Source organism: Marmota marmota, unplaced genomic scaffold (assembly GCF_001458135.2).
Source record: "Marmota marmota marmota unplaced genomic scaffold, marMar, whole genome shotgun sequence".
Classification (NCBI taxonomy): domain Eukaryota; kingdom Metazoa; phylum Chordata; class Mammalia; order Rodentia; family Sciuridae; genus Marmota; species Marmota marmota.
Window position 1 is genome coordinate 489,297 of NW_026000051.1, and position 15,374 is coordinate 504,670.

At 55.3% G+C, this 15,374-nt stretch overlaps 1 protein-coding gene across 3 annotated transcripts in view; it reads right to left on the reverse strand.

Annotated features, from left to right (window-relative positions):
• Positions 1-5,602: 5,602 nt before the first annotated feature.
• Cfap77 (cilia and flagella associated protein 77) overlaps positions 5,603-15,374 on the reverse strand; it is a 120,383-nt gene continuing 110,611 nt past the window's right edge. For 2 of the 3 annotated variants that reach the window (XM_048812832.1, XM_048812830.1), the window contains one exon: positions 7,650-7,906. In XM_048812832.1, coding sequence (XP_048668789.1) covers positions 7,784-7,906 — 123 coding nt within the window. In that variant the 3' untranslated portion in view covers positions 7,650-7,783. Of the gene's footprint in view, positions 7,907-15,374 lie in introns of all 3 variants that reach the window. The other variant, XM_048812831.1, reaches the window with a different exon arrangement.

Sequence of the window (15,374 nt, forward strand, 5' to 3'; positions counted from 1 at the left end):
GCAGATCTGGAGCGCACTCGGGCATGATCCTCTCCGCGCTGCCCCGGGATCGGGACCGGGTCTGCGGGAGCGGAGCTCCAGAGAGCGCCCTCGCCTTTGAGCGGTCCTGCTGGCCCCGAGCGCGCCTTTCACCCTCCGCACGCTTGGAAACCAGGCCTTCGCCGGGCAGCGCGTTCCCGCTCCCCTTCCTGGTTCCCCAGAAAACTACCGCGGGCCAGACGCCCGGCTCCTTGTCCGAGCCCGCAGCGGAACCACGAGGCGCTCCATCCCCAAACCCGAGACCTGGCCTGAGCAGCCCCGCGATGTCAGGCAAAGTAAAAACTTTCTCCTCCCTGGGGCCGGGTTGGCGGTGGCCTCACGCCCGGCTCGCCGCGCTCTCCCTCTGCGCCCGCCGGCAGATTGGAAGCGGCCGGCCGCCGGCCGACCTGGGGGCGAGGACGGGCGGCTCCCCGGGGACAGCGGGCTGCGCTCGGCTGCAAGCTGTTGGGGAGGCGGAAGGGAGGGGGCTGCAATGGACGCCTCCCGCCACGGGGCCTTGCTGGCCCGTGGTTTATTTCAGTTTGGTGAATGGGGAAGGGGCCATAAATCAAGAGAAGGAGGCAGCAGCGGAGGACTGCCCTGGCGCTTCCCTGCTAGCCCCCGGCTTGGACCTCACTCCTGCTCGGGGTGCTTGTGGAGAACCCACTCCCCCCCCTTACCCACCCTCCCCTGCTCCCCCAGCCTGTGTCTCATCTCCTGGAGCCACCGAGGTCCTCACTTGGGTCGTGAGATATCCCCATCTCCAGGGACTGCTAACGGTGGTGAAGCCCCTGGCCACCGTGCCACAGGAGAGTCTGCAGTCCCTAGCAGCCGTTGCCCAAGCCAGCACTGGGGAGGTGCTGCTGGACACACCGGATCCTTCTGGCCTCTGGGTCTTAGGCTGCGGTCTGGATCCCTGACCCAGCCACAGTAAAACCGGAGCAGCCGCTGCCACTTGATGGGAACAGGAGGGTGGGGCTTGGGGGTGGGGAGCTGGCTGGAACCTCTGGGGTGGAAAAGAACTCTGTAACCCCAATTTCCTACAGCCTTGGCCAACTTCTCTGTGCTTTTTGAAGGCGTAAGAATATTTAACAGACCACATATACTATTATTAGTATTGAATTATTAATGTCTATTATAATATAAACGTGCTATGCAATTTATTTCATTTGGAATTTAGGATTTAGCTTCTTCTCACTAACATGGTTTTATTCCTATCCAGATCCACTGAAGTACCTCCTTTCTCCTTCATCGTCTGGGTGGGCCCTGCATCTTAGCCTGTCCGTAGCTGAGAGGTTTGTGTGTGCTCACCTGGGCTCATGCTTACCTGGGATGGAGCCCAGGACCTGGCGTTTTACTAAATGTCCAGGAGCTCCTGATCAGCCCCACCCTTTGGCAAAGAAGCCTAGTTGGTAAGGAGGGGTATCAGGACTAGGAGGAGCTGGGTGTAAACCTTGGCAAATTGCCCAACTTCTCTGAGCCCCCACTGACACAGTGGGAAGCAGGTCTCTCTCCCCAGCCTACTGCTCTCAGCAGTTCTGGGTCCCCTCCCCAAGGGCCTGGGAGACGGGCTTGGAGACCTCAAGGGAAGGAAGAAAATGAGTGTGACCAGGGCACTTCCAGAGCCACGCTCTTAGGACCACTCAATCTTAACCTAGGCCCCAGAACTGCCACTCCAGCACCCACGTTCCCTGTCCTGAGCATCCTTTCAAGACTCCAGACCCTATACACCCACTTCCCACCTCCTCTTGGAATCTCTTGCGTCAGATTACAGTTCTTCCTTGCCCAGTCCCTTGAGATTGTTTTCTTTTTAAACACTTAGCACTTCTGGACCCAGAGCCCTAGAAGGTCCAAGACCAGCCACCCACAGAGAGAGGGATGGGGCAGGCACACGCACTGGCAAGTCCTTAGAAGGCTCTGGTCAGCCCCTCTCTCCTGCCAGCCAAGACCCCAGCATTCCCCTTAGTACACAGCATCAGCATCAGGAGCCAGCTGTAGAATCCACATTCTTCTCTACCTAGGCTCTTGGCTTGGACTTGACTTTGGGTGAGGGATGGACCTGGGAGAGCATGGGCTTCTGGCTGGGTCATGGCTCTCATCAGCATCCTCAGAACCCAGTCCTGACTTCCTCTCTCCCCAACCCTGCTCAACCCTGGGGCTGGAGGAAGGGTTGCTTTTGCCGGTTTTGTTCATCTGACTCAGCAGACAGAGCCACCCACCAGGAGAGCTATGCTCAGCGCTCTTGAGAATGACCCTGAGGGTTCTGCTCATATAAGAATGTGGCACGCGGGCAGCTGGTCTAGGGCAGCATGTGGGGCTGGGGATGAACTAGAGCCCTGACTCTGGAATCTAGGACTGGTAAGTCCAGCAAATCTTTTTTTTTTTTGTTTAATGTTGATATTTTTGTCTCTCCTGGGCTTTAAATGTTTGGTTTAAAAATATTGTTATCAGAAATATTAATTACTGAGTTTGTTTGGAAATCCCTTGAATTTTACACCTTAGGCAAATTTTGTTCCTGAAAAGTTGTTGTTGTTTTGTTGGAGTATGTGGAAATGGGGACTGAACCCAGCGGTGCCCTCTCATGGAGCTGCACCCCAGCCCCCTTTGAATGTGGTCACAGGGTCTCACTGGTCTCAATTTGCAATCATCCTGCCTCAGTTTCTTGAGTTGTCTCTGTACCTGGCTGAAGTCACACTTATTTTTAATTTCAATTTGGGGGATTGAACTCAGGTGCTTTACCACTATTGACATCCCCAGCCTTTTTAATTTAATTTTTTTTATCTTAAGACAGGGTCTCACTATAATTTGCCCAGGCTGGCCTTGAACTTTCCATCCTCCTGCCTCAGCCTCCCTAGTGGCTGGGATAACAGGAGTACCACTGTGCCAGCTTTATGTATTTGCTTTTAAAGCAAACCACTGAACCATCTCTTCCAGCTGCACAGTGGGACGATGTTGCCCAGGTGACTCTTCATACGTGGCCTGGATCCTGAGGAACGGTGGTCACGCAAATCATGTTATGACTACTAATCATAGCTGGAGACTTTCCTTCAGTGGTCGGTGTCCCTAACTACTGAGGATTGGACTGAGGATTGAGGTGACACCAGCCCTGGGTGCCAGCCTCTCTCTGCTTTGACAGCCAATGGGTTGGGCAAGGATCTGAAAAGAGAGTAGGCCTCAAGGCCAGGATGTTCACAACCTTTTGTGTCTTTTTAGGTCAAAACCCCGTGGCACTCCTGAAAGCAGGAAAGAACATTTTCTGTTTTTCTTCCCAATTCCTCCCATCTTCTCTCTAGCTCTCCCTGCTCCCTCCCTCTTCTTTCCCGCTGAGCTTGCTGTCCTGTGCTTCATGCTAGATGCTTGCAAGTCGTGGCAGGGAAGACCCACCCCGCTGGAGCCCACAGAATGCAGTGGTGCCCATCGGGATGAATCTCCTTCATTGTGCGTGGGTGTGGTCAGTAGGACAGTACTCCCCCAGCATGTCTGAGGCTCTGGGTTTGTTCCCCAGCTCCCCTTCCCAAAATTTTTCTAGATAATTTTCCACTTGCAGATTCAAGTTTGTAATTTTCCTGCATTCAGTTCTAGGAACCTGTATAAAAAGCCAGCCTAATGCCCCCCCCCCCCCGCCCAACCCTTAATGATGATTCCAAGCATCAAAAGGTTTCCCAAAGAAAAAGAAAGGCAGAAAAAAAGTTTTGGTCTATAAGAATAAATGCAAAAGAAAGTTGTTGGCTGGAGACGCAGACCTGCCCAGCTGCAGTACAGGTCCACCTCAGTATGGAGCATGGACCTGCCATAGGGGCAGTCTAGTCTCCGCCATCTGCTGTTTCCAAGGTGGCACTAGCTGGGTGCTAGGATAGTGAATCAAGAAGGCAGACTCTCTCTGGACTCAGGACCTCCTGGGTGGGATTGGATCTTGGCTACAAAGTACTTTCTCTTCCAGCTTCTAGGAGTCCCTGCCAGGCAGGTAGCTGACATGCCCAGGGGCCACTAGTCCTGCTGAGAATCCTTCACAGCGGTCAGCCTCCAGAAGCCCCTGACCCCCTCCTTTCTTCTGGGTTCAGGAAGATGGTTCAGGAAGTGATTTGCTTTAAAAACATACATGAAGCCTGCATGGTGGCCTGTAGTTATGAGTTTTCTGGGTATGAACCCGGCTCTGGTTTATAAATCTGGAAGTAGACCTAAGCCGGTGGTGTCAGCATGGAAGAAAGCTGGGCCCTCGGCCCAGGAGCTCTGTTCTGGCCCTGGTCCTGCTGGTAGAAGGCTCTGCAGCCCTCTTCTCCTGCGGGTCCAGGTGGTCTGAAGGGCCCTTCTGTCCTGGTGAATCCTGTCTTCCAAGGCTCCATCTCCATGTCCTGCATCCCAGCCTGCTTCTGCTCCCCTCTCCTGCCAGGTGTACACCAGGTCCCACCCACCTCAGAGGGGACCTCAAAGAATTTCAAGCAGAGCAGAGGAAGGTCCAGATCAGCCGTCTCCCTGTGTCTTTTGCAGACAGTACACGCAGTCTCTGGTTAGTGGTGCATTGCCAAGAAATCTAACCAGAGGTAGAATGCTCCTGAATGTCAACCAGTGGGGAAATCAGCCAAAACAGGGGCACAGGGCCGTCCCTGTGATGCCCATCCTCACCTGGTGTTTGTTGGCAGTGATTAGGAGGACTTGGGTTGCAAAGCCAAGCCCTCCCCACATTTGTGCATCTTTAGAGGAGACTGGGGGGACAGACTGGAACACACAGTGGTTGTCCCTGGCCTGTGGCAACGTGTCAGCCTCCCTCGAGCACACTCCCTTTCGAGAGAGTCTGTGAAATTGGGGTGGTGGTGGAGGAGGAGGTCAATAGGATGAAACCCAAGGCCCCTCAAGCTGGAACCTTCCTGACTAGCCCGGTTCAGAAGGGCAGGTAGTTGCACCTCCGCCCCCAAGCCTGGTTCAAGTGAGGACAGGGGCTCCGCTGAAGATACGGGGTACTACCCAAGAGTGTGGGTCAGACCTGGGGCTTTGTGTGGGTTCAGAAATTAACAATGAGGGAAGAACCAAGCCCTGGGGGAGAGAGGGACGCCCGGAGGAAAGATCAGGAACCTCTGCTGTCGCTGACTCAAGCATGCCAGCGGGTGGCGCTGTAGGACAAGGAGCCGAGAGGCTCTTGGGAGAGAGCGCTGGGGGCCTGGCGGGAGGGCCTGGGCTGTGCACTCCGAGAGCACGCAGGGCCTCTGCCACAGCAAGTGGTGGGATAAACCAGCGAGAGTCCTGGAGCGCTGGGGGCTGAGCCTGTGCTTGGCAGGCCTTGGAAAAGCAGGCCTGACAGGGCCACTTGCAGGTGGTCATCTCTTGTGGCCAGGGAGGGGCTGGCCTCACCCTTTGGAGCAGCGAGTTCAATTCTGGGTCCTTTGGCAAACTTCTGTCCCCTGATGTGTCCCCCAACCCCCCCCACCCCCAGCCACAGGGAATTTCAGAGCAACCTGTCCCTCTGAACATCCTGCCCTTGCCCCCTGTCACCCACAGGACTCTGGTGCCTGCGCCTTCCCCGTGTGCTTTGGTAAAAAGAAATTAAAAGTTGTATTTACTTGTAGCTTAAAAGTGCCAGACTCTGTGCTAATCACATTATATACTTTATTTAAAGCCATTGTTATCTAATGTACCTTGAGGAAATGTCCTATGATAGTCGAGCTCACAGATGAGGCACAGAGGATAGGTGTCTTGCTCAAGGTCCTGCAGAAAGTATTTGGTGGAGCTGAGCCCGTGCTCTTGACAGTGGTGGCATGGTACTGCCTGGGCTCTCCTCTGCCAGACTTGGTTGCTCAGTGAGTCAAGGGCAGCTTGGGCCAAATGAGTGAGGGTGTGCCAGGCATGGTAGTGCACACCTGGGATCCCAGCAACTCAGGAGGCAGGAGGATCAAGAGTTTAAGGCCAGCCTGGGCGATTTAGTGAGAACCTGTCTCAAAATAAAAAAGGACTGGGATTGTAGCTTGGGGTAGAGCACCCCTGGGTTCCACACCAGGACTGTGAAATGAGTGAGGATGTTGTCTCCATGGTGCTGAGGAAGGGGTCCAGGCTCATGGGTGGGTGGGGTCCATCAGGCCCTGCTGAGGCAGGGGCATCTGTGTGAACTGGCTTCTGGTGGGCTGCGGTGTGGGTGGAGGGTCGGTGCTTCCCTCCTAGAGGGAAAGAGGAGCAGGTCACGGCTCTGCAGAGAATAAAACAGGCTGTGGAATTCACCTGGGGCTCTTCCGAGAAAGGCCTTTGAGGAGGGGTGCAGCTAAGCTCTGAATGACAAGCAGGAGGCAGGTGACAGTTGGGGCTCAGGCCTGCAGGCAGAGAGAAAAAGGAGCACAAAGCGCAGGAGCCAAGGCAGGCGTGAGCCAGTGGCCATGGTGGGAGGGGAGCCCGAGGGGTGGGCCGTGGCTCTCTTGCCAGCAGATTGTGGCTTTCTCAGGAGTGATGGAAGTCCCTGAGTGCCAAGGGGCTGGGGACTGCGCCGTGGGCCAGGAAGCAGGGAGGTGGCTGGGATCCTCCAGAGAGAGGACCAGGGTGCTGCCTCCAGCTGGTGCAGTGAGGCGGAAAGCCGCGGCTGGCCCAGGGTAGGGTTGGGCAGGTCGTGGTGACAGGCTTCTGGTGGCTCAGGCGTCAGGGAACAGAATGGTACAGTTTGGGCCACAGCAGCTGGGTGGACGGGTCTCATGACACGGGAGAGGCAGACGAGGAGGTGGGCTTGGTGGGAAGATGGAGTCTTCTGTTTGGGTTAGAGCGGAATGCCAGGCACCACATGCAGGTGGCAGGTGGGCAGCCGGGTGGAGAGTCTAGGACTCCGGGGAGAAGTCCAGGTGAATATTGGCGTTTGGGAGCCCCCAGGGTAGAAAGGGAGTGTAAAGCTCCAAGTCTTGCCTGACTCGGGACGGGTGCGGGGTATGTCTTGGAGGTTAGTGAACCTTGGAGGGTCTCAGGCAGCCACACTGACTCCGGGTGAGTCTCATATCGGTGGCTCACTGCTTCAGGCTTTATTGGCTTACACACAGGGACTTGAGGGAGAGAGAGAGAGGACAGACAGCCTTTAAATTTAAAACAGATCAGCATATAATTTGTGAGAAGAAGCCAAAGAACCTGCAGAAAATTGAGTTAAGAAGCACCCAGAAGTTTGCCTGAGAAGTCCCACTGGCCTGGCAGCCTCTCTCCTTCTAGGGAGGGGTCCACACCCCAGGCAGGCTTGGTGGGAAGTCTAGCCTGGCCTGACTGATTGACGGGGCCCTGAGCTGAGGGGTGGGGGCTGTCCAAGTAATGAACCATCAGCTCTGCCTGCTGTCAGGGGTCCCAGAGAGATTATTCTGCTGTGGCGAGACACTAGGCATCCCAAAAAGAGCAATTAAAACTCATGTTTGGAATATGAAATGAGAGCTTTCAAAGGACGTCACTGTCACGCTTTCTGCAGGAAACACAGGTGGTTCTTGATGCCTAATGGGCAGAGTCCTAGGATCGACACTTAGCCGGGATTTTTTAAAACTGCCTTGTAATTGGGGTTCATGGGGTCAGGGGAGAGCTTGCAGAGAAGCAGGGTGAGCCTGAGGAGGAGGAGTCCCCAGGTCGAGGGCCACTGGGGTAGGTAGGACTGGTATTGGCTAACCTAAAGGGAGGGCCTTGCCAAAAATATCAAGCTAAGGCCTGACTGGGTCTTCGCACAGCAGAAACTGCAGACGGGGAGGAGGGTCGCGCTGGGGTTGGCCAGAGAGCTGAGTCCTCCGGGGGTCTCCACTGCGACGGGCTTCCCCGGGCAGGCGAGGGCCTAGGGGTGGGTGTAGTTGCCCAGGCGCAGGGTCCCCTGGCGCACTGCGTATTCTTCTCGCTGGGCTTTGAGTGCTCTCTGGCGATCAGCCTCGGTGGGGAACGTGTCAAGATGGCGACCCACCTGCATACAGAGGGGAAGAGCAGAGGGGGAGGCTCATTCGGGTCGCTCCCCTCCTCCACTGGTCCACCCTGCTCCTGGGAAGACACCCGGGCAGTGCGCTGAGGGAAGGCAAGGAGCAGGAGACCCGAGGGGGAGAGGACCGTGGCGTCTCAGGTCCCCCTCGCGGCTGGGGAAGATGATGCAGAGTCAATGTCACCCATGACTGGAGCCACCGTGCGTTGGGACCTAGCAGCAGTGTTGTCCTTCACATGCTGATTTCCCACCATTAAAAGCTGTCCCTCCCAGGAATGCGGTCTCACTCCCCTCCTGCCTGTGTGATCAGGGCCCTGCCGTTGATGGCTTCAGGGTCAGAGTTCAAGAGTATCACCTTGCCGTTGGGGGGGGGGGCACTCCATGGAGACAGATCCAAAAAGTGGCAACCTCTGCAGTTGAGACTTCATGCCATCAGGGGCTGGGGTGTGACAGTGGTAGACCTGGCCCAGCTTGCCCCATCCCCAGCACCAGTTAGCCGCCGTCCTTGGCCTGCCCTCTCCTCTCGAGAAGCGCAGCCAGCTGGGCATGATGGAGCACCCCTGTGAGCCCAGCTGCTTGGAGGCTGAGGAAGGTACTAAAAGGCAGGAGGGAAGGGAAGGAGGGAGGGTGCTGGGTGAGAACCCCTCCTGCCGCCCGCCAGGTGTCCACTGGGCAGCCTCACCTCCTAGTGTCGGAGATCCCACCCATTAACTGAGCACAACACCCCCTAAGTGGCATTTCTGCCCAGGATGACCCAAAGGAGGCAGAGGAGAAAGGGGGTGGGTTCGCTGTCCGCTTAGGCGTCCTCTCGTTGTCCCCTCGCTCGCCCCTCCACGCACTCCTGTCTGTTGAGCACGACTCCACACCAGGATGGGGACATACAGCCGCAGGTGAGGGAGACCCGGCCCACCCTCAGGGGCTGAGAGTCCAGCACAAGGAGAGAGGGCATCCACCGCAGTGGCAAGACCAGGCCTTGGAGCCAGGGAGGCGTCCCTGGAGAAGAGGTGCTTAAGGGGTGGGTGGGCTCCAAGGAGGTGCAGGGGCTCCCCAGGCACAGGGGAAGTACCCCTGCTGGCCGAGGCTCAGCAGGGCTCAAGTTCCCAAGGGTTCACTGGGGGACATGGTGGCTGGGTGGAGGGCCAGCCAGGTGGTTCCCTTTGGATTTGCAGGGCAGCTGAGAGCCCGTGGTGGCTGCAGGATAAAGCAGGAGCCATGTCCCAGCAGCTACAGGTTCTCGTCAAGCATCCAGGGCACCGTCGGCTCCCTTAGGGGTGGCCAGCTCGGCCTACGTCTAGCCAGCAGCCTTAACATGACAAAGTGAGAAAGAAATATGAAAAGGGAGAAGACAGAACTTGTAGAGGGAAGTCTCTGTGCTCCTTGCAAAGCAGAGCCTGAGTGGGATCACGTGCGCTGGTCTACCAACAAGAACGGAGGCTCAGAGCAGGGTTTGGTTCAAGGTTGCCCCACAGGAAATTGGTGGTAGAAAAACTCTGTTAGCCTTCTCCCCCTCCTCTAGAGTCTTTTGGTTTCTTCTTGGGGGAGTTTTGGGTTCTTTCCAGAACATTCTGCTGCAGCTACTGCTGGTGCTGTCTGGGGTGCTCCCTGTTCCTTGACCACAGGCGGAAAGGAGGTGGGGTCATGGGAGCTTGTTGGGAACCCACGGAATCAGATGGTGGTGAGTAGATCTGGCTATTCCTGGAGTGACCTTGCTCTTCACTCCCTATCCTATGTGGACCCCACTTCTTCTGGGAAAAAAAAAGAAGGTGCCCACAAGTCCTTATGTCCAAAAAAGTGCAGGCTGTTTCAAGTTTGTGGCCTTTGCAAGTCCCTGTATGGACCCCTACGGCAGCATTCTGGCCTCAGCCCTGGTCTCAAGCTTCAGAAGAGCCCAACCCCAAAACTCGAGAGTCCACCAGGGCAGGCTCTTCCCCAGACACCTGATGTCCACCTGCTCAGGGTGGAACACTCTGACTTCAGTCCCCAGTACTGCAAAACTAACTAAATAAATTATGTGACAACTTACATATGGTTTTATAAAAAACTTAACATTATGTCAAAATAATTTCCAATTCTGTTACATTGTCATTGTCAAAATAATTTTTTCTTTAAAAAACTTTTTTAGGGCTGGGGATGTGGCTCAAGCGGTAGCTCGCTCGCCTGGCATGCGTGCGGCCCGGGTTTGATCCTCAGCACCACATACAAACAAAGATGTTGTGTCCGCCGAAAACTAAAAAATAAGTATTAAAAGAAAATTCTCTCTCTCTCTCTCTCTCTCTCTCTCTCTCTCGCGTGCGCGCGCGCGTGCGTGCTCTCACTCTCTCTTTAAAAAAAAATAAAATAAAAAATAAAAAACTTTTTTTAAAAATATTTATTCTTAAGTTTTAGGTGGACACAATATCTTTATTTTAAATATATGTGGTGCTGAGGATCGAACTCAGTGCCTTGTGCATGCTAGGTGAGCACTCTACCACTGAGCCACAACCCCAGCCCCATCTTTAAAAAACTTAAAAAAATTTTTTTTTTTTTAGTTGTAGATGGACACAATATCTTTATTTATTTTTATGTGGTGCTGAGGATTGAACCCAGTGCCTCACACGTGCGAGGTAGGTGCTCAACCACTGAGGTACAACACCAGCCCCTAAAATACTTTTAGTAGCTGGGCATGGTGACGCACTTCTAAAGTCCCCGTGACTCAGTATTGCAAGTTCTAGGCCAGCCTCAGCAACTTAGCAAGACCCTGTCTCAAAATAAAAGATTAAAAAAAGGGGCTTTGGATGTAGCTCAGTGGTAAAGGATCCCTAGATTCAATCCCTAGTATCAAAAATAAATAAACGTGAAAATTGTAAAAACTTTAACAGCCTTATTGGGGTATATTTGACATACAAGCTGTGCCCATCACGGTGTGTCATTGGAGTGTGGACATGCGCAAGTCCCTGGGAGACCGTCTTGTAGCCAGGGCAATGCAAATGTTCATTGCTGCCCCAAGTCTCCTTTACCATGTTGGTTTTTGTTTTTTGGTAAGAAGAGTTATCTTTTGAAGTTCCATTCTTTTGGTAAGAATAGTTAACATGAAATTTACCTTCTTAGCAAATTTTAGATGCACAATGTATACGCACACTGTTGTTGATTACAGGATCAACATCACCCAGAGCCCCAGAACTTGTTCATTTTGCATAACTGAAACTTGATCCCCATTGAGCAGGCCCCCCCCGCCCCCCGCCCTGGCAACCACTTTCTTCTCCATGCTCCCATGTGTCCCAGCCCTTTGTGATCCTTGTCTCTGCTACCCCCCGCCCCCACAGCTCTCCTTGGCCTTCAGACTGGGTTGACCAATGTCCCTACAATGGACAAATGTGACCTTATTTGGAAAGAAGCTCTTTGCAGATGTATTAAGTGAAGGATCTCAGGATGAGATCATTCTGGGTTACTCAGGGGACAAGGGTCTTTGAAGAGACAGAAGACACAGAGGAGGTCAGGTGAAGGTGGAGCCCGGGGGTGCAGGGCCTTGGCCCAGGAGCCTCCTGAGGCTGAAGGAGGCAGCCCTGGAACCCTCAGAGTGGGTATAGGCCTGCCCACATCCCGGCTTTAAACTTCTGTCCTCCAAACTGTGAGAGTAAGTTGTTTTAAGCTACCAAAGTTCATGGCAATTTGTTAGGAAACTTCTGGGGGGAAATGCAGCCCCCTAACGGCCCTGCACTCACTCAGCAGCCAGACTGGGGGCTCTCCTGGAAGCCTACTCGAGCAAAAGCCTCTGCGGGTGGGCCCTTGGGAGCGGAAAGGGGATGCTGCAGCCATGGAGTCCCCAAATCCCAAACCCAAACCAGTCGTCTGTGGAGAGGGACAGTCCAGCCCTCAGAAAGCATCCTCCGGCAGGTGCTGCTGCAAAAGTGGCCTCAGAGTCCCAGAACGGGCACCTGCAGCTACTCCTTGTCACAGCCATGCAGCGTCAGTACAGATGCGCCGGGCACCAGGCTATGGCCTGTCTATCTCACACCAGCCTTGGGACCTCCTGACGAGGGTGGCACCACCCCTGGCTCCGTTTGGCAGATGGGCAACAGAGGCCCTGGAAGTCTCCATCACCTGCCCTGGGTTTCACAGACTGAACCAGGGTGCAGGACGCCAGGCCTGAGCTCTTTGGCACTAGGCTGGCCTGCCTCTTAAGGTGCTCCTTGATGGAGTCGGGGAAGCCACAGGCAGCGAGGTCATGGCTCCGTCCCTTGCGCACACTCTCCCTCTGAAAAGAGCACCTCAGCCACACGTGAGGAGCCTCGGCACAAATCAGGCCTGGAGCCCCGGTGTGCTCATGACCCCCGGCCCCCGGAGTCCAAAGATGAAGAGCTGGAGTAAGGAATTCCTTCCGAGGTGCTGCTAAATTAAGCCATCTGCGGGCTGTCTCCGCCTGGAGCTAAGAAACTGTAACAGCTCTGGCAGGAGACAGGCTTGCCGAGCGGAGCTGCCTGGCTCTGAGGCCAAGGGAGGTAAATACGAGGTGATGCCACAGCCCCGGCAGGCGGTGCCCTGCCTGACTGGAAGGCGCCAGTCCTGTTGGAGCGGGAGCATGGCACACCGAGGGACAGAGCACCTCCACCGCGCAGTGCCCCGGAGACAGACCAGAGAGAAAATGGTGGCCCATGCCAAGTCACGCAAGATGTCCTCAAGTGCACTGTTGTTGAAAGGCCGTTAGGAAACAGCTACCAAATAGACCCTGGGTGGGGAAATGGAAGTCTGTGGGGCAGGCAAGGCCTCCAGGGAGGGTGGAGGACGGGGTTGGGGGCGTCCCAGGCAGTGGGGACCAACCAAAGCCCCGAGTGGGAGGAACTGGGCAGATTCAGGGAACTGAAAGCAAGTGGGTGGGGGGCGGGGGAGCAAGGCGAGGCAGAGAGGGGAGCAGCCTGGCTTTTTCCTGTGTGTGCTGGGGATTGAGCCCAGGACCTCGCTTCACTCATCCACATCCCCAGCCAGGAGAGTGGCGTTGGGGTGCGGGAGGCTGCCCTCAGTGACGGATCGCAGGCATCGCCCGGCTTCCTTCTCAGCGGCACTGAGCCGACAGGTCGGGGAGGCAGGAAGCAGGCCACCTGGGTCTCGGGTGTGGATGAATCCCATCTGCACTGGGATCTTGTGGTCTTAACTCACTGGAGATGGGGCTCAAGTGAGCACATGCAGCCCTGGAGTTCTGTGAGGCAGAGTCAGCTCCCGCCTGCTCTGGGAGGACCCCCAGCACCTGGCTCAGGGCCCGGCATCAGAGAGGTGTTTCCATAAGGCCGATGGGTGGGCAAACGAGTGAAGGGATGTTCACCTGACCTCAGGAGGTCAGGCGGGGCTTGTGAGGCCAGGTGGGACTTGAACGCAGCCTGGAAGGATGGGGAAGGGGAAAGTGGCTTGACGGGTCCTAGAGAGAGTGTCAGTAGAGAGGGAGGCCCACAGTGGGGGTAAAGAGGGCAGTGAGCCCGGACAGGGGACACTGGGCAGCTGGACCAGACACACCAGGGAGGCTCCGTTCAGCATGGGAGCCCCACATGCCAACTTCAGCTCCTCAGTCACAGTGGCCATTGCCAGGGCCTGCTAAGCCAGTGTGGCCAGCAGCTGCGGTGGGCAGGGTTCTGTCCAGGGTTCCGTGTTGCTCCAGGTTTATCTGAACAATCACAAGTCTCAAAAACACAAGTTTGTGTGAAAATAGAGTTATAGAAGTCACATGGATTGGAAGCAGGAGGCCACGGGTGCCTCGGGTGCCTCGTGGGACACTTCCTATGTGGGCAGCCCCTGCAGGGGCCTCCTTAGACAGAAAGGCAGGCACAGGGTGGTGCCTGGCCTGGCGTCTGGGAGGGAGGGGCTGAGCTGAGGGCCACGGCCTGACCCTCTTGCTGACAGGAAAACAGGTGGGGGTCCCGACTACGAGCAGGTGGCGGAGCAGGAGGAAGCCCCGCCCAGTCCCCCACAGCTGACTCTGTGTGCTGGGTTTCACTAGCTGGAGGCTGGCATCCCCCTCCAGCCGAAGACAGAGTTCACTTTCCTGATGGCTCCTCCCCGGCCGGCAAACCCCAACGCCCAGGAAAACACCCAGGACCCGGAGCTCACGCTGGGGGCGGGCAGCGCCATCCTCCCCTTGCCCGAGGCAGGGGCTTTGCCAGGGTGGGCAGCTCTGGGCTGCTTGCTAACAGGTGAGATGCATTTCACCTTCTCTTCCTGAAGCTCGAGGCCTCTGCTACAGGTGGGGACTTCTGGCCACAGCCGTGGGCTCCCAGAGGAGGGCCCAGTGGGTCTGCCCTCGAGCCTCCTCACGGGGTCAGGCCTTGTGTCTGCCAGAGACAAGGTGTGAGGGTCACACACAATGGCCAGGAGGGCCCAAACCCACCGTGTGCAGGTTCACAGGCCGAGCGGCTCTCCTGCGGTGCCTGTTAGAGTCCAGGCCTCTGACCCCACCCCACGCGGGGCCAGCTGACTCTCGGTCCCCTCTCATTAGTCACGCGATGGTCCCCCAACACCAAGCCTTCCTCAGACAGGTCTGGGGACCGAGGAAGCCAAAGAAAGTCTTGGAGAGGAAATACCCAGAGTTTTTTCTTTTTCTTTCTTTCTTTTCTTTTTTTTTTTTTTTTTTTAAGTAAGAAATAAATCTGCCAAAGAGCTTAGGGGAAAAAAAATGACAGCCACAGAGATTTTAGTTTAGTTTTTTGTAAGTGACAACTGCTCAGGTGACTGGGAGAGAAATTTTGCTGCAAAAAGATTGAGAGGCTGTCTCCTCTAATGAGAGGCACTTGGAAATTATGGATCAGTCCCAGGTCAGTAATTTCTGTCAAGTTCGGGGCAGCTGGAGGTCAGAGGCCCCAGCAGAACACAGATCCATGCAAGGCCTCTTTGGAGAGCAGACTGGGTCCTCGGCTCTGATGTAGCAGGTTGTAGTCTAAGTAATTAATGAGGGTAACAATCTCTCCTGAGACATCTGGTCCCCGAAATTGTTATTCTGCTACTGGCTCTAATTTCTCTGTGGTCCAAAAATAGATGGAGCAAGGACACAGAGTCTGACCCTCCCTGCTGACACATGCTGTGACTTCAAAGAACATCCAAACCCAGGCTGTGAAAACAAACTTCCTGTCTCCCCACAAGGCTGAGGGTTGGCTCTGAAACCACACCTGTGCCCACCTTGGTCAGCTGTGTCAGGGGAGAGGGGAGCAACACCCTCTGATGCTGGGGCCAAAGGGGGCCCACCTTCATGTCTCAGAACAGGTGACTAAAGCACAGGAAGGTCAAGACACCAGCCCAGGGAGGCCCAGCTACTAAACAGCAAAGCATGAACAAGAGCCAGGTCTGTGTTCACTGACTTAACTGGGGCAGAAGAAGACATGGGAATTGGTGTCTTTGAAGATGGGACTTAATTTGCTGTTTCCAGAAATCATCCCATTGCCCTTCAGTCATTCCCAGGGCCGTCAGCAGTGTGGACATCAGCAAGCTTGGTGCAAGC